This window comes from Artemia franciscana, chromosome 2 (assembly GCF_032884065.1).
Source record: "Artemia franciscana chromosome 2, ASM3288406v1, whole genome shotgun sequence".
NCBI lineage: Eukaryota > Metazoa > Arthropoda > Branchiopoda > Anostraca > Artemiidae > Artemia > Artemia franciscana.
In genome coordinates, this window is record NC_088864.1 from 26,152,422 (window position 1) to 26,177,764 (window position 25,343).

At 35.8% G+C, this 25,343-nt stretch overlaps 1 protein-coding gene across 1 annotated transcript in view; it reads right to left on the reverse strand.

The window, feature by feature from the left end:
• The window catches only part of LOC136039343 (vitellogenin-1-like), a 105,088-nt gene extending 84,069 nt beyond the window's left edge, over window positions 1-21,019 (reverse strand). The window contains exons 1-2 of the mRNA XM_065722993.1: window positions 20,865-21,019; window positions 2,207-2,352 (exon numbers count right to left, since the gene is read on the reverse strand). Of these exons, the coding sequence (XP_065579065.1) occupies window positions 2,207-2,352; window positions 20,865-20,976 (258 nt within the window). The 5' untranslated portion in view covers window positions 20,977-21,019. The remainder of the gene's footprint in view (window positions 1-2,206; window positions 2,353-20,864) is intronic.
• Between the last annotated feature and the right edge of the window lie 4,324 nt (window positions 21,020-25,343).

Below are 25,343 nucleotides of genomic sequence, written 5' to 3' on the forward strand. Positions count from 1 at the left end.
TGTCTTTTGGAGGAGGACGACTAAAAAGGGAATGGGAGGGGAACTGGTTGCTCTCCGACCACTTTTTAACATCCTTCTAAACCTGTCCTCACAGTTTAAACTTAATACCCCCAGATATCTCGAAATATTTTAGATACACCTTTTTGATAAACTTGATGCACTTAGTTACCTTTGGTTCAGTTTAACATACCCCTCAACATCCTCCAAAGTCTTACCTTAATACACTTAGTCTTTTTGAATGTATCCAGAATTAAACATTTCCCATCTTCCTGATGTTGAATCATGCCTGTCGATAACCGGCAAATTGCAAAATTTGTAATCTTTGCCCCGAGAATTTCGGGGCATGACATCCCTGGAGTAATAGCTCTTAGACCTATTGACTAGTTTCGACAATTCTCAATTTCAATAAGTGTTGGGCAGAGGGGCACCTAAAAAGTGCTATAAGGGGGGAGTTAGATGCTGTCCAATCTCTTCTGAATAAATCCTCAGCAAACCTTGACAGTTTCAACTTAATACCCTCAGAAGTTTCCTAGATATTGCTGATATTCCCTTTCCTCAGTTCAATCCATTTATTTAATACTATAAAATTTAACTAACGCAACAATAAAATCTAACGCAACAATATTCAACGAAAAACAAAAGAGTAAAACAAAAAAGAAAACAAATACGGTGAATATTGCGGCCCGAAAAGCTGAGCTTGTATGGGGCTTGATCAATATAGCAACATTACAAAGCCTAAAAAAATATAATAAAACACCTAATAAAAAAAAAATCTATGCATCAATACATAACAAAAAAGTGACAGAAACTTACGGACAAAAATAAAAATACGGGTAAAGATAAAAATACAAAGATTTTACTCTAGTTAAAAAAAACAACCTACAAGCAGATTTAAACATGATGGGAAAAGACTTTTCACATGAAATATCAGAGGGAAGATAATTATATAGCTTAGTAGCTAGAGAAAGATGCATTTGGGAAAAAGCGGCATTGGGGGAAGGTTGACCTCTGATCACAATTTTATTCTTAAAAATGACAATATAACTTTCAATTTCCATTCAAATGAGCCCCCTCAAAAATTTATACGACTTTTCATTCCACATGAATTGCCTTTGGGGAAAAAATAATACATTGGTGACCTATGGCCTTTAATATGGGCACCGTTATTGCGTCGCTTGTTAGTGAATTGATTCTTAGTTTCATTCTGGCTTATAGTGCAAAACCAGGTTGACTGGTGACATATAAAATTTAGCCCTCCCACATCACAAAATTTGAAGCCCCCTCGCCCTTCCTTCTCAGACACTACTTAAAAGTTTTAACTCTATTTCCACACAGTTTAAATTATAACTGTATTCTATTATTATTTTTCTATATATATTTACTGTCAGTTTAATAGCGTTCCAGAAATAAATGTAGATTAGTAACACATGATAGGGAAAGAAATTAATTCTGAGATATAGAATGCACATCGGGAACCTTTCATACACGCCTTTATGTGATATTTTAAGAGAAATTTATTTACGTTTTTCCTTTTATGTTCAATTTTGTAAGTTGCGCCGGATAGCGCAAGCCGATAATATTATTGAAATCTAGCTAAAAAGACATTGCTAAAGGAAAAACCTATATTTTTGTTCAAATCTAATAAATAATTGTACATTAAGCGTGAAAAATTCCTTATAAACCGTTGATGTTTTTTCCCGTTGACAATTAGATGACAGATATCTAAAAACAATTTGCATTTTTAACCGTACATTGCTCATGTTAATTACTATTAGAAAAATATTAAGATTGGTTTTCTCCTTCTCCTGAAAAGTTGATATTTTTTACACCAGAGGTGTGCACACGAGAACATCTAAGCACAGTTTATACTATTTAATAATAAAACATTTAACTTTTTTTAATTTAAGGGTATAAAAGGATATTTCCTATTGTACCTTAAGGTAAGAATGGGAAATAAAAGTCCTATAATCTTAAAGGAATCCTTTTCTACCGTAAGGATGTACCCAGTCCATTGCTCTGAGACAGGCATTTTAAGTAGCTTTATACTATAAATATGCATAAACAAGGCTTTAGACAGAGATTGAAGGGATGGGCTGATTGGGTTTAAAAATATATTTTTTCCTTTAAGGAAAAGCTTGAAGGAAGACTTTTGTACCTCCAAGGTTTTAGCAATTTCTTAAATATTTGAGTGATCTAGAATTTTTACCTGAAATTCCAAAGTATCATAGTGACTGGTGACCAAAAGTTCTCCTTCTAGTTGAAATCCAGTGCCAAATGATTCTTGACTGCTGAGTCTTGACCTTGAAGTGAAGTCCACATGGAACTTATATTCTTTGCCATGATTTAATAGACCTTAAAGTAAGATTAAACCTTCCTGAAACCAGCACTCAAACAGTTTAATTTATAAATGACAGAAACACCAAAAGGCCAAACTAAAAAAGGAGAACAAAAAAAAATAAAGACATCATGAATTGGAGCAAATAATTAGTAAGCTGTTTGCTTTGTCGGTTTGGTGAGCAGTGAACCCAGATTAATGAATATGGCTTTTAAAAGCGCTTAATTAGTCTTAAATCGTAACAGCTGAGGCAAGTTTACAAAGAAAAGAAGATTGAACCAAACTCAAAACGGGTCAATCATTTTAAACACTCGCAAAGTATGCCTAAAATGACGATTGAACGACAAATGGTCGTAAAACTACGGAGTAAAAGTTATGGTTTAAACGTTTTCTACTGAAATGTGCAACACAGAAATTTACTTCATGTCGAGAATATATAGTAAGAAGAGTAGGGGCCTTGTACTTTGCTCTTGCCAGAGTATTTTAATATTTTTTGTTTGTTTTTTCCATTGTTTGTTCCATTGTTCCATTTGTTTGTTTCATTATGGTTTTCATTTTTTTCAAGTTTATTCCATCCCCACTCTAACCAGTGGTGGCTCTGAGCTCTCTCACGCCCAAGGCAAAATCCTGATTAGACCCCCTCCCGTTTCCAATAAATTTTCAGTCAAAATTCTAACAATATGTCCATTTTTTGACCTTTTTCATTCATTTAAATCTGACTTTTTTATGTTAAGTGGGAAAATGAAAATTTCAGATTCAATATCCTTATAGTTATTGCAAACTTAGCCCTCTATTTTATTAAATAAAAAAAAAAAATAAGTTTTTTCAACTGAAGTAAGGAGGAACATTAAAATTTAAAACGAGCAGAAATTATTACGTATATGAGAGAAGATGCCCCCTCCTCAACACCTCGCTGTTCACGCTGTTGTTTTTTGGCACTTTAAAAATAAGTCACTCATTGTTGAAATTAAACGACCCTTGTGTTTCAGGAGTTGTTTTGAATGAATTTGTACAAATTTGAACTTTAGCGTAAATAGAGAGGAGTCGAGGAGGGGGCAATACCCTTCATATACATGATAATTTCTCTTCGCTAGTGTTGCTCCTTACTTTCAATTGAAAAAAGTTTTTTTTTAATTTAATTCCTCATCATTTTTTAAATAACGCCAGGATATTTGGCTTCACTTACACGGAAAAATCCCCCTCCTCATTGAAATAATCTCTGGACAATTCAATCCTGGCGAAAACTTACCCCAGACAATTACCCTTAACATCTCACACGTGAAATTTAGTTGGTAAAGAGAAGCAAGACATATAAAGAAATTTCGAAAAGGAATTCTGGCAAATTCCCCCAGTGTAAAATTTCCCCTGAAAAGTTCACTCTCTAGAAACTCCCCTCTCCGAGGAAAATTCTTCCTGTGCAAATTCCCCCCAATAGAAAACTTGTCATCCCCTCCCCACCCTAAATATGTATGCATACTTCGCTATAATAAATACTATGCGGAAAAAATGGGCAAATTTTATAATTTAAAGACCTTTCCCCATGGGCTGGGGGGGGATCATTTTATCTCCAAAGACATTAGTATTGGGTCTTTCAAGTATGCTGAAAAAAATAGCTATCTCGAAATTTTGATCGGACGATTTTGGGAACAGTGGTGTGGGAGGGGGCCTAGTCAAATGGGCGCCGGAAGGGGGCGTGCCCCTGGAAATGTGGAACTATAAAATAATTATAAGGAAACCAAAAGAAAAAGAGCAGAATAGGGAAAAAATACGGGAAACATGTGTGTTGCCCCATTGATGGCTGCCTACCAATAGATTTAGACCCTCAATAAGGAACATATAATTTCTAATTTATGACTTTCCAGTTTTCGACAACATTTTTTCTATATGATCTGGTTTGAGTAACATAAAAAAAATCTTCATATTAATGACTGGTAAGTAAAATACGATCCTTGTCAATAACGACAGCATGAGAGCCTAACTATTGACAACATTAAATCAAAGAATCAGCTTTTTATGGTGACCCTAAATACGTATTTATTTATTAGTATTTAGTGCAGTTATTAGTACATAGGACAAATCGTACAATTATAGAAAGCGCAAGTAAAACAACTTAATAAGAGGCATTTTCGGTAAAAATATATCGTCAAATTTTGCTTACATTGCAAGAGTACCCATGAGCTGATATATGAAGCTACTATAATCAGAAAACGTTTCCACTTAACTCTGGGAATTTTCTGTATTTTCCCCCTGAACAGATACATTTTTCTGTTTTATTATTATTTGTCTATTTTTACCAGGAGTTTTACAGTTATGAAGTATAAAGGTGTCAAATATATTGGCTTATGGCATTCAATATTAAATTTAAAATATAGAATTAAAAATATTCACTTGATTTTCTTAGTTTTTATGTTTTATTTCGATCAAACTACTTCAATAATGCGTTGCTTTTTATAACACTGAGTCTAAAAGCTCTTGAGCAGCTCTCTATAATTCTCTGTAGCTCTTCATGCTACAGTTTTCTTATTAAATAACATAATGTAATTTTATACATAATGCAGTTTTCATAATACAGTGTAGCGTATTAAATAACACGCTACAGTCTGTTTTTTTAAATAAATAAAAAACTAGTTTTTTTTCAACTGAAAGTAAGGAGCAACATAAAATTTAAAACGAACAGAAATTATAACGTATATGAGGGGGGTTGTCCCCTGCTCAAAACCTCGCTCTTCACGCTATAGTTTTTCGGCACTTTAAAAAATGTTACTCATTGTTCTAATTAAACGACCCTTGTGTTTCAGGAGTCCTTTTTTTAGGAATTGGCACAAAATTTAAACTTAAGCATAAACAGCAAGTTGTTGAGGAGGTGGCAACCCCTTCAAATATGTATTAATTTCTTTCCATTTTAAGTTTAATGTTGCTCCTTACTTTCAGTTAAAAAAACTTGTTTTTCTATTTAATTTCTGATAGTTTTTTTTAATGAATATCTTCCACCTCCACTGATATCTTCCTGCCAGGATATCTTCTCCACCTCCACGGAAAAATTCATTTTCCCACAGAAATTTCTTCTGGACCATGCGATCCTGGCGAAAATTTACCCCGGGTAGTTACCCTTAACATCTATACGCATAAAATTGAATTGGCAAAGAGAAAGCAATGCATATAAAGAAATTTCGTATAGGAATTCTGGCAAATTCACCCAGTATAAACATTTTCCCTGAGAGGTTCACTCCCTGGAAACTTCCCTCTCCATGGGAAAGCTCTCCCTGTCCAAAATCCTTCCAGCAGAAAATTTGCTCTCCCCTCCCCATCCAAAAACTGTGTGCATATTTCCCAATAGCAAATGCTACACATAAGCGATTGACAAATTTTATAACTTAGAAAACTCTCCCCAGCGGCTGTAGGAGGTCACTTTATCTCAAAAGACATAGTTACTGGGTTTTCAACTATGCTAAGCAAAATGGCTATCTTAAAATTTTGATCAGACTAGTTTTGGAAAAAAATTGCTGTGTGAGGGGGCCTAGTTGACTTCTAATTTTTTGATCCCTTAAAAAAGGCACTAGAACTTTCCATTTCTGTTAGATTGAACCCTCTCCCGACTTTACAAGTCCACTGGGTCGATAAAATCACTCCTGGAAAAAAAATAAACACACATCCGTAATCTTTCTTCTGGCAAAAATTATAAAATTCCATATTTTTACAGATATGAGTTTGAAACCTCTACACTAGGCTTATTTGATACGCTGAATCTGATGATTTTTTTTCATTGAAATTCTTCTTGGGGGTCTTTCCCTATTTTTTCGAAAGTAACAGAAAATTTTCTCAGGCTCGTAGCTTTTGCTAGGTAAGACTAGTCTTAATGAAACTAATATATTTGAATAAGCATAACAAGCCAATTCTTTTGATATATCTATTGGTACCAACATTCCGTTTTTTAAAGTTTCGGTTACTGTTGCGCCGGGTCGCTCCTTACTTACAGTTGATGGTGTGATTTTGTGTGATCCTTTCCCTTTTTCCGAAAGTCAGACAAACACTCTCAGGCTTGTAGCTTTTGATGGGTAAGACTAGTCTTAATGAAACTTATATATTTGGAATAAGCATAATGAGTCAATTCTTTTAATATATCTATTGGTCCGTTTTTTGAAGTTTCGGTTACTATTGATCCGGGTCGCTCCTTACTTACAGTTTGTTACCACGCACTGTTTGATCAAACAGTTCGTGGTAACGAACTGTAGTAAGGAGCGACCCGGCTCAATAGTAACCAAAACTCTAAAAAAAGGAATTTTGATACCAATACCTACATCAAAAGAATCGCATTTTAATGCTGATTTTAAATATATAAGTTTCATCAAGTTTAGTTTTACCCGTCAAAAGTTGCGAGCCTGAGAAAATTTGCGTTGTTTTAGAAAATAGGGGAAAACACCCCCTAGAAGTCATAGAATCTTGACGAAAATCCCACCAGCAGATTCAGCGTATCAGAGAACCCTCCTGTAGAAGTTTCAAGCTCCTATCTACAAAAATGTGGAATTTTGTATTTTTCGCCAGAAGGCAGATCACGGATGCGTGTTTATTTGTTTTTTTTTCCCCCCAGGGGTGATCGTATCGACCCAGTTGTCCTAGAATGTTGCAAGAGTGCTCATTCTAACGGAAATGAAAAGTTCTTGTGCCCTCTTTAAGTGACCAAAAAAATTGGAGGGTACCTAGGCCCCCTCCCACGCTAATTATTTTATCAAAGTCAACGGATCAAAATTCTGAGATAGCCATTTTATTCAGCATAGTCGAAAAACCTTATAACTATGTCTTTGGGGACGACTTACTCCCCCACAGTCCCCGTGGGAGGGGCAACAAGTTACAAACTTTGACCAGTGCTTACATATAGTAATGGTTATTGGGAAGTGTACAGGCGTTTTCAGGAGGATTTTTTTTGGTTGGGGGAGGGGTTGAGAAGAGGGGGATATGCTGGGGGAACTTTCCATCAATAGTTTGTCATGGGGGAAGAAAATCTCCATGAAGGGAGCGCAGTATTTACTAGCATTATTTAAAAAAAAAACAATGAAAAAATAAATATGAAAAAGTTCTTTCAGCTGGAAGTAAGGAGCAGCATTAAAACTTAAAACAAACAGAAATTGTTACCCATTTGAGGGGCTCACCTCCTCCTAATACCCCGCTCTGTACGCTAAAGTATTTTTAGTAATTTCAACCATTTATTCTACGGCTTTTGTGATTCTGGGGTCATTCTTAATGAACTGGGACAAAATTTAAGCTTTAGTGTAAAGAGCGAGGATCTGACAAGGGGGCGAACCCTCTCATATATGTAATAAAAATATGAGAATACAAAAGTTCGTTACGTAAGCTAATTTATAAGTTACGTAAATCTTTTACTAATAAAAATATTCGTAAAAAATTAAAAATTCTAGTTGCCTTTTTAATTAACCAAAAAATTGGAGGGCAACTAGACTTCCTCCCCCGCTCTTTTTTTCTCAAAATCATTCGATCAAAATTATGAGAAAGCCATTTATTAAAAAAAAAAATGCAAATTTTGTTTTAATTATTCCTCTGCAGAGAGCCAAAATCAAAACATGCATTGATTCAAAAACGTCCAGAAATTAAATAAAAAAAACACATTTTTTAACTGAAAGTAAGGAGCGACATTAAAACTTAAAACGACCAGAAATTACTTCGTATATGAAAGAGGATGCTTCCCCATCAACGCCCCGCTCTTTACGCTAAAGTTTTTTACTGTTTTAAAAAGAAGAATTGAGAGAAAGAGTCAAACTTTAGCGTAAAGAGCGGGGCGTTGATGAGGAAGCAGTCACTTTCATATACGAAGTAATTTCTGGTCGTTTTAAGTTTTAATGTCGCTCCTTACTTTCAGTTAAAAAAACTTGTTTTTTTATTTAATTTATCTATCAAAATCCAAACAGAGATTATTGAAATATTGATCGTTTTTTCTGCGTTACCAAAAGTGTTGTATTCATAAAACTTTACTGTTTCATGAAATGCTATTAAACAAATAGAAAAGATTTTTCAACAAAAGTAAGGAGCAAGTTTAAATTTTAAAACAAATTGAAATTACTCTGTATATAAGGAGGAATGCCCCCTTCTCTACACCTTGCTCTGTAAACAAAAGTTTTTTAACGCTTTGAAAAATCTTTTTTTTTTCAATTAAAATTGTCTTTTGAAACTTGGAGAAAAACCAAACTTCACAGAGAGAACAATGAGCTAAAGAGGAGACTGCCCCCTTCATATAAAAAATATCTGTTCAGATAATTTTTGAATCTGCTCCCTGCTTTCAGTTGAAACGCTTTTTTTTAAGTTAAGTTCTGATTGTTTTCCAAATCATACCCAGGCCTAACCAAAATATAATTTGAGGTACCGGTGCCTTAAATCCCTGGTTAATTGCTTTTAAAATGTGTAAATCAATAATTGTACGTGGATCAGTACCATCTTACGTTTAAATTTACAATTTCAATTTTGAATGAAATTTTAATACATTTAAAAAATTGGCGATGAATAGGAATTTTGGTAAAAAGTCCTTGTTAATATTACTACTGAAGAATTTCGGTTGGATGAAAAGGAGTATTATTGTTTGTATGGATGGAAATTCTATGACACTTGTGATCTCCTACATAACTTTTTCTAAACGATAAATACAGTACATACATTTATTTAAATACTTTGAAGTACCTCATATAAATAGAAGAAGAAAAATATTACCATTTAAAATTACTGAAAACTAAGCTCCTAGCAGTATTTGCCACCCCAAAGAAATTTCCTGGCGGGGCTGATGATAGCCTGCCTTGCCTTTTACACCTCTGTGCTGGTAGATATGGGAATGTATTATTTGAGCTGTATAGAGAAACATTTTAATTAATTGCTACTACCCCTGCCTCTTTCAACATTTATATGAAGCCTCATGAAGAGTAAGCAGTTTGTCTATTAAAGTGTAATTTCTTAGGAATCTACCCTACCCCTACATAAACAGTGACTCACCCTCATCGCATTAATGCAGATACGCAGTTACACATCACCAGAAATCCTAGTTTCATTACAAATAAAGCGAATCAACTTGGTTGAATCCAGTACTGCCACCGTGTGGCATTACCTCTTTTACAACTGGGAAACCTGAAGGATAGTTATCGGTACTTTTAAATCAATTAGCTTCTCAGAATTTTAAATTGATTCCAAATTCGTCCTCTTTGGGGTAAGGTCGTAGTTTAGTGTTTTAAATGTCAGAAAACAAGACATTCCCCTGGCCCAATCTGTATGGTCACTTAAAAAAAAAGCTTTAAATTTACGTTTGAATGAGCTCCCTCCCAATGATCTTGGACCTTCGGTTTGATACAATCACCCTTGGGAAAAAACAAAACGAATAAACATGCATCGACGATTTTTCTAATGAAAAAGAAAAAAAACGTGAAATTCCACATTTTAAAGATAGGAGCTTGAAACCTCTATGGTAGGACTCTTTGATATGATATATCTTTTGATACCGATAGATACATTAAAATAATTGGATTTTTATACTGACTTCAAATATATAAGTTTCATCAAGTTTATTATTACCCATCAAAAGTTACGAGCCTGAGAATATTTGCCTAATTTTTGAAAAAAAGGGGAAAACACTCCCTAAAGTCATAGAAACTTATTGAAAATCACACCATCAGGTTCAGCTTACAAGAGAAACCTACCGTAGAGGTTTCAAGCTTCTACCTGCAAAAATGTGGAATTTTGTTTATGTTTTTTTTTGCCAGAAGAACGATCACGGATGCGTGTTAATTTGTTTGTTTTTTTTCTTCCCAGGGGTGATCATATCAACCCATTGGTCATAGAATATCGCAATAGGGCTCATTCAAAACTAGATTAAAAGTTCTAGTGCCCTTTTTAAGTGACCAAATAAATTTGGGGGCACGTAGGCTCCCTCTCAAGCTCATTTGTTTCCCAAAGTCAATCCATCAAAATTTTGAGACAGCCATTTTGTTCAGCATAGTCAAAAATTTAATAAATATGTCTTTTGAGGATGAATTTATGCCCCATAGTCGTCGGGGGAAGAGCTGCAAGTTGTGAACTTTGCCCATTGTTTACATAAAGTATTGGTTGTCGGAAAGTATACAGAAATTTTCAGGGGCGATTATTCTGGGGGGGGGGGTCAAGGGAAGAAGCTTACGTGGGAGGATTTTTCTATGAAGGGAAGTTTTTCAACTTAAAGTAAGGCGCAACATTAAAACTTAAAAATAACATAAATTATTACGTATATGAGGGGGGTTCACCCCCTTATCAATGCCTCGCTATTTACGCTAAGCGTTTTGGGGATTTTTCCCCTTTTTTCAAAAATCAGGCAAATTTTCTCGGATTTTTGGCTTTGGGTGGGTAACAATAAACTGAAAGAATTTTATAGATTTAGAATCAGCATAAAAGCCAATACTGCCAGTTTTTTGGTTTGAGAGAGAGAGAGAAGTTTATTAATATTAAATAGAAGACAATACAAAATGCAATTCAAAATCGAATGACAATACATATAATTCCCCTCGAAAGGCTCCAGGGCCAGGGATACAAGGGGGATAAGAAAAAAAAATATTATATAAGCAATAAACTCAATATAGGCAATCACATATAGCAGTTTACAGGCAATGTATTTATGGGGGATACAATATAAGCAACAACTAGAAGGAGAAGAAAAAAAACATAGAGAATATACCTGAGGCCTGGGAGCAAAGTGCAGAGAGGAAAACCACACACCACTAACAAAACACAGGGGCCATCAACTCCTCAGAGGAAAAAAATTAATCTATTTGATTCTTTATTAAATGATCCTTAAGAATCCTTTTAAAAGTCCCAAAGGAGTGGCATTTCTGCACTGAAGAAGGTTGTGAATTCCAGACCTTTTGACAAGCCATTTGGGGACTGAAATCTGATCAAATAGTAGGGGTAGACGGAATGTGGATATTATTTAAAGAACGAAGGCTATATGGAGCTGAATCAGAAATAAACATAGGAGTCTTCCGAACAGATTTTGGAAGAGTGCCGTGAAGTTGATCAAAGACAAAAGAAGCACAAGAAATAATGTAAATAGACCGTAGACTTAAGAGCTGTGTTGGTGTCCATAACCAGACGCCGTGCTTTATTATACAAGACGGAAAGTGACCAGAGCGTGGACGGAAAAGTAGACATCCATACAATGGGGCAATAAGAAACATATGACTGGACAAGACAGAAAAAAAGAAGTTTCAGAACAGATCCAGGAAATGTGTATCTAAGTTTTCGAATGATACCTAAACTCCGTGAGACCTTAACCCTAATCATGGCTACATGGTTTCTGAATGAAAGGTTCTCAACAAGCAGGATATCAAGAAACCGGACGACCCGATTATCTGGTCTACACAAGGAGCCTTGTGACACCTGAAGGTGTGTAAGCTGAGGGAAAGCTACACCAATTCGAGAAAAAAATAAGAAAATATGATTTACCAACATTCAAGACCAAGTAATTGGCATTAAACCATGGCATAACTCTCTCAAATAATGCCACAAGGTTAGACTTGATATCACAATCCGTCTTCCCAAGGGTCCAAAAAGTGGTGTCATCAGCAAAGGCAACAAGAAAATCTTCATTAGGAGAAGTATTGGAACACGACTGAGCATCAGGCTGACACAGCTTGTAACATGCCAGAGGTCTGGTGTTTTTTACAGCCGAAATCAGATGATTAACATAAATCAAAAATAAAATGGGACGAAGAACAGATCCCTGTGGGACGCCATAATATACTTCAGAAGGGCTCCGGAAAAGCGGATCAATTGAAATAAGCCTACCAGAAAGATATGAATCAAACCAAGAATAAGCGTTTGAACTTATACCAATATGTGATGGTTTCCAAAGAAGAATCCAATGAGTCAAGGAATCAAAAGCTTTACGAACATCCAAAAATAAAGCTGCCGGGATATGATCAGAATCTATTGCCAAATGAATGAAATTCGATAAAGCTGGGCAAGCATGCTTCGTAGAGTAACTCGCTCGGAATCCAAACTGGAAATCATGCAAAAAATCCTTTGCATCCAGAAAACTAAGAAGCCTGGATAGCATAGCCTTCTCAAGAATTTTTCTGAAAACAGATAGGAGAAAAATTGGCCTATAATTAACAGGATCACTCCGAGAACCACCTTTATAGGGTACTATAGCCTTATCTCGCTTGAGAGATTCAGGAAAAATACCTTTCTCGAAAGACAGATTGACGAGCTTAGTCAGTGGTGACAGAATATCAGGCAGAATGGCACGGATAACCCTCGTAGGAATTTTGTCTGGTCCGGAAGAGGATGATCCTATAAGAGCATTCACGATACGAGCTACCTCAAATTCATAAACAGAATTCAAGACCATCGACTTCAAACATGAAGGTCCAAGAAAGGCTCTGAAATCGCAACGAGAATTCGCAGAGCTTGCAGAGGAAGCAGTTACCTTTCCTATATTAGCAAAATAAGAGGTAAGCTCTAGCTGAACATCTACATCTCCTTGGACGGTTTTACCATCGATTTTCAACATTGATGGAACTGAAGGCAGAGGGGGAGTAGGTCTAAGAACTGAACTAATTAAATACCATGTCTTCCTTACATCCTTCCCACATTCAGAAAATTTCCTATAATAATACTGAGACTTTGTCTTCCGACACAGAGAATTAAATATACTCCTATAGGCCTTGAATCGTTCGTGATGAGCTAAAGATGGTGAAGCCTTGTAAAGCTTCCATAAATAATTTTTCCTTTTCCAGATTTTATGGAGACCTGGAGTCATCCATGGATTCAGTGGTGCTATCCTTTTCAAAGTATGGGGCGCTGGACACCGATTGCAAATTTCCAGGATTCCTTCTTTAACTAAATCATAAAAGGAATCAAAAGAGTGCTTAAAATCTGAATCAGAAACCAAACTACCCCATGGTACATCAGCCAGACGAGAATTGTGTAGACGTAGCTCAGTATCACCATAACGGAAAAATGGGAGATTAGATGGTGATGCTATACGCTGCGCTTGATCAGAACTCTTATATCGGGAAATAGCGGGAAAATGATCAGAAATATCACTAACCAGCACCAAATTATCTAAAACATCTAGTGACGAAAAAATATGATCGATAAGAGACGCTTGTGTTTCTGTAACTCGGGTTGGTATATAAACTGAAGACAGAGTTACCGAAGAGAGCATCATTGACAAAAAATCAATAGTTGAAGCAGAATTTTTTATCCAGCAGGTTGAGGTTAAAATCACCCATAAAGATTAATTCATAGGGATGTTTTTGGACTGAGACCAAAACTTCTTCCAGAATTTTCAAAAACGAAGGAATAGATCCACTGGGGGAACCATAAACCATACCCACAACTAAATACTTACGCATTGATTTAATCTCAATAAATAGGGATTCAAAGATTCCTTCCTCATTTCTGCTCAAGTCATTTCGGACATTATATGCAAGACGATCAGCAATCAAACAGTTCGTGGTAACGAACTGTAGTAATGAGCGACCCGGCTCAATAGTAACCAAAACTCTAAAAAATGGAATTTTGATACCAATAGAATCGCAATCTACATCAAAAGAATCGGATTTTAAGCTGATTTTAAGTATATAAGTTTCATCAAGTTTAGTCTTACCCATCAAAAGTTAGGAGCCTGAGAAAATTTGCGTTATTTTAGAAAATAGGGGAAACACCCCCTAAAAGTCATAGAACCTTAACGAAAGTTACACCATCAGATTCAGCGTATCAGAGAACACTACTGTAGAAATTTCAGGCTCCTATCTACAAAAATGTGGAATTTTTTATTTTTTGCCAGAGGGCAGATCACGGATGCGTGTTTATTTGTTTGTTTGTTTTTTGTTTTTTTCCCAGGGGTCATCGTGTCGACCCAGTTGTCCTAGAATGTTGCGAGAGGGCTCATTCTAACGAAAATGAAAAGTTATAGTGACCTTTTTAAGTGACCAAAAAATTGGAGGGCACCTAGGCCCCCTCCCACGCCAATTATTTTTCCAAAGTCAACGGATCAAAATTCTGAGATAGCCATTTTATTCAGCGTAGTCGAAAAAATCTTATAACTATGTCTTTGGGAACAACTTACTCGCCCACAGTCCCCGTGGGAGGGGCTACAAGTTACAAAATTTGACCACTGCTTACATATAGCAATGGTTATTGGGAAGTGTACAGATGTTTTCAGGAGGATTTTTTGGTTGGGGGAGGGGTTGAGAAGAGGGGGATATGTTGGGGGAACTTTCCATCGAGGAATTTGTCATGGAGGATGAAAATTTCCATGAAGGGAGCGCAGGATTTACTAGCCTTATTTAAAAAAAAAACAATGAAAAAATAAATATGAAAGTTTTTTTTCAGCTGGAAGTAAGGAGCAGCATTAAAACTTAAAACGAACAGAAATTATCAACCATATGAGGGGCTCATCTCCTCCTAATACCTCGCTCTTTACCCTAAAGTATTTTTAGTAATTTCAACTATATATTCTACGGCTTTTGTGATTCGGGTGTCATTCTTAATGAATTGGGACACAATTTAAGATTTAGTGTAAAGAGCGAGGTACTGACGAGGGGGTGAACCCCCTCATATATGTAATAAAAACATGAGAATACAAAAGTTCTTTACGTAAGCTAATTTATAAGTTACGTATATCTTTTACTAATAAAAAGATCCGTAAAAAATTAAAAGTTCTAGTTGCCTTTTTAATTAACCAAAAAAATCAGAGGGCAACTAGGCTTCCTCCCCTGCTCTTTTTTTCTGAAAATCATTCGCTCAAAATTATGAGAAACCCATTTAGCCAAAAAAAAAAAAAAAAAAAAAAAAAAAATGCAAATTCGATTTTAATTATTCCTCTGTGGAGAGCCAAAACTAAACATTCATTGATTCAAAAACGATCAGAAATTAAACAAAAAAAACAAGTTTTTTCAACTGAAAGTAAGGAGCTACATCAAAACTTAAAACGAACAGAAATTACTTCGTATATGAAAGGGGCTGCTTCCTCATCAATGCCCCGCTCTTTACTCTAAAGTTTTTTACTGTTTTAAAAAGAAGAGTTAAGAAAAAGAGTCAAACTTAGCGTAAAGAGTGGTGCGTTGATGAGGAAGCAGCCCCTTTCATATACGAAGTAATTTCTGTTCCTTTTAAGAAGCATTTATAGAAGCATTTATAGAAGCATTATTCATCTGATTTCTATTTCCAATTGAATTATTAATAATATTTTCAAAATCTAAAGGATTATTTTGTAAATCAAGTAAACAATCCCCCAAAGAGTTGATACCAGCCTGGCCACTACTCATGGTGGATGGTAGTTCCGCCCCACGACCAAGCCCACCAAACCACAGGTATAAGAAAAAAATATAAGGAAAGAAGAGTAAAAAATAATATAATCAAGGTATGGATAAATAATGATAATAAAATCAAGGTAAGAATAAATAAGAAAAAACAGGGAAAGAGAAGAAAAACGAAACAAGGAAAAATTAAGAACTCTTTCCCCATGCCTCTCCCATTCAAAAATAAAAGCACTAAAACTCACAGTAAATGAGTTTGTTCTAATGCTATACTGTTGGTGCAAAAAAACAAAACAAATAGCAATACAATAAAAAAGACACAATATTTGTTGTAGCAGAAGATACCATTATATAAGTCACTATTACTATTTTTATTGCATCGGACCAAACTAACTCAACAAATAATTCAAGCAATACCTTTTTCTTATCAAAACACAAAAAGTGTCCGGGCTTCCACAAACTCACTAAACAAAAATAGAAAAAAAAAATATTCAGTCATGTAATGCAGTCCATAGAATTGCCCCGGCCATTTCCTTGCCTTCGCTGTCTTTGCGTTTGAATCAGGCTACTAATATCTGGTGGGATTTCATCAAACAAAAACATTTCCACTGGCCCTTGTATGGATCTATGGCCCTTTGTATGGATCTCGGAATCCAAGTTTCAAAACCTGTTTTTTCACGAATACTGGTTCGGATAGCTAAAAGTTTTTTTCGAGCTTCTCGAACAGACGGGGGAGAATCATCGGATAGAAAAACCTTCTGATTGCCCATGTTAGTTTTTCCACGAAGATTTCGATCCTGTTTTAGAACTGCCACTTTCAGCTCCCTGTTCTCCATGATAACCTTTATCAGCTTTTTTTCAGGCTTAACATCAGCTATCTTGTATTTGGGTACCTCATGGATTTCAATGCATGACGAAATTATACTATCGAAAATCGCCTTAGCGTTTACAGTATCAATCGCTGTCACGTTCCATGCTAGATTATTTTTATCAGTTTCTTTACTTTTCAGCTTCATCATTATATGCCTTAGGCTAGATAACTGCGATTTCAGTAAAGAATTTACATCAACCAGCACAGAAATGCAAGGTGACACCAGCAAGGGTGATCACTTTAGGCTTAATACCTTCCACCTCCAATTTCGATTCCAATACAGATTCTTCGATCTTAGAAATTCTTTGATCTAATCCTTTAAAATTAACATTCAGCTCATTTAACGTAATTGAATTTTCTTTAACAGTCTGTAAAACTAGACTCAAACTATCAGCTAGTGATTTCAATGAGATTCCTTCCATAGGACTGGATGTGAGAAAAAACTCGCCAGATTTTTCCTTCTTCCTTTTCCTCCCATTATACAAAATAGTAATTGAACTCCAAGAAAAAATAGACTGTAGAAATATACTACCACATAAAACTCCTTTAATTACTCACTTTGCGTAATATTGGCATCTGAATCTATCCAAAAAAATTTCGACAGCAAATTAACCTTGCTGAACACTAAATGAACGGTCGGACGCAAAGTAGGAGTATTTACCTCGAATGCATTCTTGTTTTATCAAAAATTTGTGAGAGTAAATCTGGTTTAGGATTTTCACTGAATGAATGCTATATGTGAACTGAGCAGCGTAGCAATTGTCATGAGAATTCCATTTTTAGTTTTGGTGAACTTTTTACTTTCAGTTTTTTATCCATATTATTTGATAAGATTCCCTTCTGACTTTTTTTTTGAACCTGTTCATTTTATTTAGTTGAATAGAACAATAAAAAGAAAGAGGGTCAATTTGACTGCTGGATAGCAAAATTTTGTTTTCTTGTTGCTATTCTATTTATTTTTTTTTAATATCTGAATATATAAGGGATTTAAGTTCAAGGAAGAATTCTCCTGTTATCTTACATCTAACTTGGAATTAATATGAGGTACATCTTACTTGGCCGTTATAAAATCAAAACGTGGTATCTATGCAGGCAGGATGATTTTTGAGTATATCTACTCCTTCTGTAAACTATTCTAAGGCGTAGGAAATTGCATAAAGACAAGTCTACATCTGTTATAATCTACCGAAGCAATAAATTTTTCTATAGTTTTGGTTTGATATTAATTTTCTTTTAAGACTAAATACATAATGATTAAATATATTCTCGATTAAATAAATTGATCCTTTTGCCAGGAATCCTTGTCATTTAAAATAGACTGTACTTTTTTTCAGTTTTGATACAATTTAAAAGTTCTTTTTACTTGAGAGTTTTTTCCTTATAGCATTTAAAGAAATATGCTTATTCATACAAAAAAATATACTAAAATATATTCCTTGTCACCCAGCCACCATTGCTATTTTGGCGTCTGCCCCCCTGGAAAATCTTCTGTCGGCACCCTTGCCTAGTTGTCCTCCAATTTTTGGTAACTTAAAAAGGGCACTAGAACTTTTCATTTCAGTTATAATGAGCCCTCTTCCGAACTTGGAAGGCCCACTAGGTCAATGCTACCGCTCCCGTAAAAAGAAAATAAATGTGTCCATGCAAAAATTACAAAATTCCAAATTTTTGCAGATAGGAGCTTAAAACCTTTCTCCCCTGAAAACGTCTGTATACTTCCAGATACCCAATACTTTATGTAAGCAATTGGCAAAGTTCACAACTTGCAGCTCTCCCCCGGGGGCTGTGATGCATAAAGTCATCCTCAAAGACATATTCATTAAATCCTTCGACTATGCTGAACAAAATGGCTATCTCAAAATTTTGATCGGTTGACTTTGGGAAACAAATGAGCTTGAGAGGGAACCTAGTTGCCCTCCAATTTATTTGGTCACTTAAAAAGGGCACTAGAACTTTTAATTTTCGTTTGAATGAGCCTTCTCGCGATAATCTAGGACCAATGGGTCGACACGATCACCCCTGGGAAGAAAAAAAACTAATAAACACGCATTTATGATCTTTCTTCTGGCAAAAAAAAAAACAACAAAATTCCACATTTTTGAAGATAGAAACTTGAAACCTCTACAGTAGGGTTGTCTGATAAGCTGAATCTGACGGCGTGATTGTCAATAAGTCTCCATGACTTATAGGGGGTCTTTCCACCCTTTTTTCCCAAAACCAGACAGATTTTCTCAGGCTTTTAGCTTTTGGTGGAAAGACCAAACTTAATGAAAGTTCTATTTCTGGAATAAGCATAATAAGCCAATTCTTTTGATATATCTACTGTCATCAAAAACTTCATTTTTTAGAGCTTCAATTACTATTGAGCCGGCTAGCTCAATAAGCGTTATAACGAACTGTTTTATTTTGATAGAAATAAAATTACTGAAATTAAAAATGATTGTAATGTTAGATTATTTGTTTCAAATTTTGCACAATAACATTTCTGCGCCTGGGGCAAGTGCCCCCTCTCACCCTCCCATAAAACCGCCTCTGCCTCTGACATAGATCTGGATTGGTTTTAAACCAAATCTGAAGAACAAAGATATGCTCGGGCCTAGTTTCTCCTAAATTCACAGAAAGCTTGTTATTGTCAGTGTAGGGATGTTACGATCGTTTTGTTGCTAATCTAGAAAATGGCCAACGGCCTTACCCAGAATTCATTCGTCGCACTTTAACAATTCTCACTACTATAGAGAAAACAACATCAAAACAATGCAGTGCCATTTCTAAAGCAAAATCATATTTTACGCAAAGGTTGCATTTTATAAAATCAGTCTTTTAGGCGGCTCCTTCATTTTATACCGCCGATATTTTTTGCAATTTCCCCCATATTCTCTCATATTTTGAAAGTAATTTACCCATTTTTTTTTTACCTTTTTTAGTACTTTTGAATCCCAAAAACATCGCCTCATCCCAAAAATTGAGTTTAGGCGCATATGCCTGAATTACTAATATTATTTGACTGCGTTTTGATACTGTTTTCGATTCTAACAATCATAGGCAACGGAATAGTACTGACTACATAAAGATCAAAGTGGGCTCCATGCATTATTCATTTCTTATGTTTCATTTTTTCACAAAGCCACTTCGTATGGAACAAATTGTCGTAGAAACTTCGAAGAGGTCTTATTCGATTGGAAATTGACAGCTCTAGTCTTATTTTGTAGAGCCGAAAGGGATTAGAGGGCAACTAGCGTCCCTCCATGCCCTATTTTGCTACCTTCTTCCTACGAATATCCGATCGAACGAAATAGCCATCTTGTTCAGCATAATTGAAAGACCTATTAACTATGCCCCTTGGGCCAATTTCATCCCCACAGGCCTTGGGGAAAGGACAGTAAGTTATGCAGTTCGCCCATTACTTACATACAGAATATGTTATTAGAAACAGAGGCATGTCTCCAAAAAGGCTAAAGGTATTAAGATGAAGCTTTCAGGGAATGTTGAGGAGATTTTGACCTAAATGAAACACACTATATACATGCAGATAGTCAAAAGATCGTGTTGGCAATATCTCCAGGGACGGCTGGAACTTTCAGGGTTGAAAACCCTGAAAGTTGAAACTTTCAGGGGGTGTTGACAGGAATGTTGAACTAACCAAGAGGCATTATGTGCACAATACTACTGCTACAACAACAACTACTACAGCTACTACTACTACTACTGCAGCTGCTACTGTGCCACTACTACTTGCAGGGGTAATAGTAACAAAATGAAGCTTTATGGAAATTTTGAGGAAACGCTGAACTATATTGAAACACGGTAAGGGCGTATCAGCTATACCTAATGAGGAGCTAAAGGGTATTAAGTTGAAACACTGTGTGCATTTTGAAGAGGATGTTGAACTAACCTAAAAGCACTATATGCTTACTACTACTATACTCCTACTAGTACTTCTAAGGCTAAGGGTATTAAAATGAAACTCTCAGGGGACCTTGAGATATATCAAAACAAAGTATATGCAACCAGGTTGCTATAATGGCCTATCAATAATATCTGAGGAGCAGCTAAGAGTATTAAGTTGAAACCTCATGGGCATGTTGAGAGGGATGTTCAACAAACCATAAGGTCCAATGTGCGTACCACCACTGTACTAACACTATTGCAAGTGCTACTACTACTAGCACCACTACTACTTTTAGTACTACTACTACTACTACTACTACTATTACTACTACTGCTGCTGCTACTACTACTACTACTACTACTATTACTACTACTATTACTACTATTATTACTACTACTACTAGTGCTACTACTTCGGCAATAAAACTAACAAAAATGACAACTTAAAAAAAAAGCATTGCCATAAACTGTTTAATTTGCATACCTAAATCACTCCTCTTGCAATTTTCGTCTTCAATGCTGCAGTAATTACACTGAATTCCCTCTATGACAATGTAAAAAAACAAAATTGAAGACAAATAATGATCAAAATTCATCTTTTCAAACCTACTATTAAAATTAGAGATGAAAGAGAACACGAGACAATGAGCAAACAACCATTATTGATAAGTCCTGATAAAATCTTAGTTTATTATGGCCACTATTGAGACCTAAATACGATAATAGAGGAAAATCTAGGAAATTTCAGAGCATACAAATTTAGATATTGTTTTATAGCTATACTGTTAGGCTAAGTGTCAAAAACGTATCTCATCAAAGCAACTTTTCGTAATGAGAATTTCGGTGAGCCAACTTACGGAGGAATGCTATTTTTGGTTTAGTTTATTCGGGACTTCTTTTATTAGCCAAGTAAATTACAATGGAAAAATAAATCATTTTGGCTTTTTCGGAAAAATAAATCACTTGATGTTTTTTTCGTCATCCTTGTGGCATTTTTGTGAACAAGGGCTCTGACATATATGTCATTCGGTTGAATTCGATTGCGTAATTTTCCTCAAAATCAATCGCCCTTTTGAATTGACGCCCCGCATTTTCGGAAATAGGATACAAAACTGAGGAAGTGGTGGGGGGAGGGGAGTGGGAAGTAAACTGTGTTTTTCCAAATCTAAGGTGTATAGTTTTTCTTTCTTTTTTTGTTCAATGCAAATTTTGATATAAAAAACCTTAATGTTTAAATACTTCTAACATGGCTTTATCATTTAACCTTTTCTACTCTTATTTCAGCTTTAAAAAAGGGGTGTGGCTCACCTGACCCTTGTTAATCGTAAAAATATTAAAAAGTAATACTTAATGCCTTTAATTTGGTATAACCTCCAAAAGCACGAGTGCAGGGGCCATTATGGTTCAATGCTAGAAAGACTTGGACCAGATGGCTCAATTATCATAATTAAATAAAAAAAGAAGCTTTTTTAACTGCAAGTAAGGAGTGACATTAAAACTTAAAACGAACAGCAATTATTCCGTATATGAAAGGGATTGTCCCTTCTTCAACGCCTCGCTCTTTACGCTTAAGTTTTTTATTGTTTTAAAAAGTAGAGTTGTGTCCAAGAGTCAAACTTTAGCATAAAGAGCGAGGCGTTGCGGAGGGGGCAACCCTTTCATATACGAGTAATCTATGTTCGTTTTAAGTTTTAATGTCGGTCCTTACTTGCAGTTAAAAAAAACTTTTTTTTTGAATTTCTGAACATTTTTAAATTAATGCATGTTTTGATTTTGGCTCACCGCACACGAATAATTAAAACAAAATTTGCATATAATTTTTTTTTTTGCTAAATGGCTTTCTTATAGTTTTGATCGGATGATTTTGATAAAAAAAAGGGATGAGGTAGGAAGCCTGGTTGCCCTCCCATTTTTGGTTACTAAAAAATGCAACTGGATTTTTTTTTATTTTTTATACGAACATTTTTGTTAGTAATTTAAGCAACGAACTTCTATTATTGTGTTTTTTTTATTACGTATATGAGGGGGTTTGCTCCCTCGTCAATACCTTGCTCTTTACACTAAAGCTTAAATATCACTAAAGCTAAAATTCTCGTTGAAAGTTTACACCAGGAAACTCCCTCCCCACAGAGAATTCTCCTATATAGAAATGTCCCCCCGGAAATATTTTTTTATACTTTCCAATAACAAATACTTTGTGTAAACAATGAGCAAATTTCAGAACTTACAGCCCTTTCCCCAGGAGCTGTAGAAGGATCATGTCATCCCCAAAGGCATAGCTATTGGACCTTATAACTATACTGAACAAAATACCTTTCCCTAAAATTTTAATCAGATGACTTTGGGGGGGAGGGCCATGGGAGGAGGGCAAGTTGATCCCCATTCTTTTAGTCACTCAAAAAGTACACTAAAACTTTTAGTTTACATTTGAATAAGCCCTGTCTCAACCTCTTAGGACCATTGGCTCAATACAACCACCCCTGAAAAAAAAGACACATCTGGGATCTTTCTTCTAGAAAAATGCAAAATTCCATGCTTTTGCAGATGAGTGCTTGAAATATCTCCAGGAGGGTTTTTTGATACACTGTATCTGATGGTGCAACTTTTATTAAGATTGCTTGACTTTCCAAGGGTGTTTCACCTCTTTTATGAAAGTCAGGTAAATTTTCTCAGGTTCGTAGTTTTTGGTGGGTGACGTTAAACTTGACGAATTTTACATATTTGGAATCAGAATAAAAACGTCATTCTTTTGATGTATCTATTGTTATCAAACTTTCGTTTTTTTGGGTTTCAGTTACTATTGAGCTGTGTCACTAGGTACTTGCAGTTCATTTTTCAGAGTTTTGGTTGCTATTGGGCCGAGTCGCTCCTTACTTACAGTTTGGTACCATGAAATGTTTAATATAGTATTTACTGATACCGTTTCTAAAGCATCTACTACTAAATTCTAAACACTTTTGGAGCATGTATGCCAGTAAGGCCACATATGTGCGCGATAATTTTTGTGGGGAATCAACAATAACGATAAAAATATAATTTGATAATTCAGATAAATTTAGAATTTTTTTTCTCACGTAAGTGAATGTATCACTGTGTGTAATATCTCATTTTCAAAGTCCTTTATGAAAATATTTACACCGGCATTGTCTTTCCTATATTAGTTGGCACCATTCATAGGGTGTTTGGCGTTCTCCCCCGGAAAATATCCCCCCCAGAAAATTACTCCCCGTGGGAAATCTCTTTGAGGAAATTTCCCTGAGGAAAATTCACCCTGACAATTTCCCCCTAGAAAATTCTTCAAAATGTAACTTACGAACGGGTGATCGGATCTCAATGAAATTTGATCTTTAGAAGGATATCGTGTCTGAAAGCTCTTATTTTAAATCCCGACTGGATCTGGTGACATTGAGGGGAGTTTGGGGGGGACCTACAATCATGGAAAACGCTTAGAGTGAAGGGATCGGGATGAAACTTGGTTGGAAAAATAAGCAGAAGTCTTAGGTATGTGATTGATATAACTGGAACGGATCCGCTCTATTTGGGGGAATTGAGGGGGGGTTAATTCTGAAAAATTAGAAAAAATTACCTATTTTTGACTTACAAAGGAGTAATTGGATCTTCATGAAACCTCATATTTAGAAGGACCTGGTAACTCAGATCTCTTATTTTAAATCTCAACCGGATCCAGCGTCATTGGGGGGGGGGACCAGAAATCTTAGAAAATACTTAAAGCGGAGAGATCAGGAAGAAACTGGATGGGAAAAATAAAAACAAGTCTAATATATGTGACTGATATAACCGGACCGGAACCGCTCTCTTTGGGGGAGTTGGGGGGGGCTATGGTTAATTCTGAAAAATTAGAAAAAACGAGGTATTTTTAACTTACGAAGGAGTGATCATATCTTAATGAAATTTTATATTTAGAAGGACCTCGTAGCTTAGATATCTCATTTTAAATCCCGACTAGATCCAGTGTCAATGGGGGGAAGGAGGGAATGGGAAATCTTGGAAAACGCTTAAAGCGGAGAGATCAGGATGAAACTTGGTGGGAAGAATTAACACAAGTCCAAGATACGTGACTAATATAACCGGACCGGATCCGGTCTCTTTGGTGGAGTTGGGGGGGGGGTAAGTTGGACAAAATTAGAAAAAAATGAGGTATTTGTAACTTACGAATGGGTGATCAGATCTTAATGAAATTTGACATCTAGAAGGATCTTGTGCAAAAAACTCTAACTGAATCCCAACGAGATCCAGTGACATTGGGGGGAGTTGGAGGGGGAAACCGGAATTCTTGAAAAACGTGAAAATTGAGGCATCTTCATCTTACGAATGGGTGATCGGATCTTCATGAAACTTGATATATAGAAGGATCTTATGTCTCAGATGCTCCATTTTCAATTTGAATCGGATCCGAGGACAAAGGGGGTTGGAGGGGGAAACAGAAATCTTTGAACACGCTTAAAGTGGAGAGATCGGGATGAAACTTGATGGGAAGAATAAGCAAAAGTTATAGATAAGTGATTGACATAATTGGAACGGATCTGTTCACTTTGGAGGAGCTGGGGGGTTTTGACTCGGAAGAATTAAAACAAATTGAGGAATTTTTTTCTTAAGAACGGATGACAGGATCTTAATGAAATTTGATGTTTAGAAGGAACTCATGTCTCAAAGCTCTTATTTGAAATCCCGACCAGATCTTTTAACATCGGGGGGAGTTGGATGGGGGAGCCTGAAATTTTGGAAAACGCTTAAAGTAGAGAAATCGGGATGAAACTTGATGGATAGAATAAGCAAATGTCATAGATACATGATTGACGTAACCATACTGGATCCACTCTCTCTGGGGGAGTTAGGATGTGGGGTTCAGTGCTTTGGCGAGTTTGGTGCTTCTGGACGTGCTAGGACGCTGGAAATTGGTAGGCGTGTCCGGAAGCTGCACAAATTGACTTGATAAAGTCGT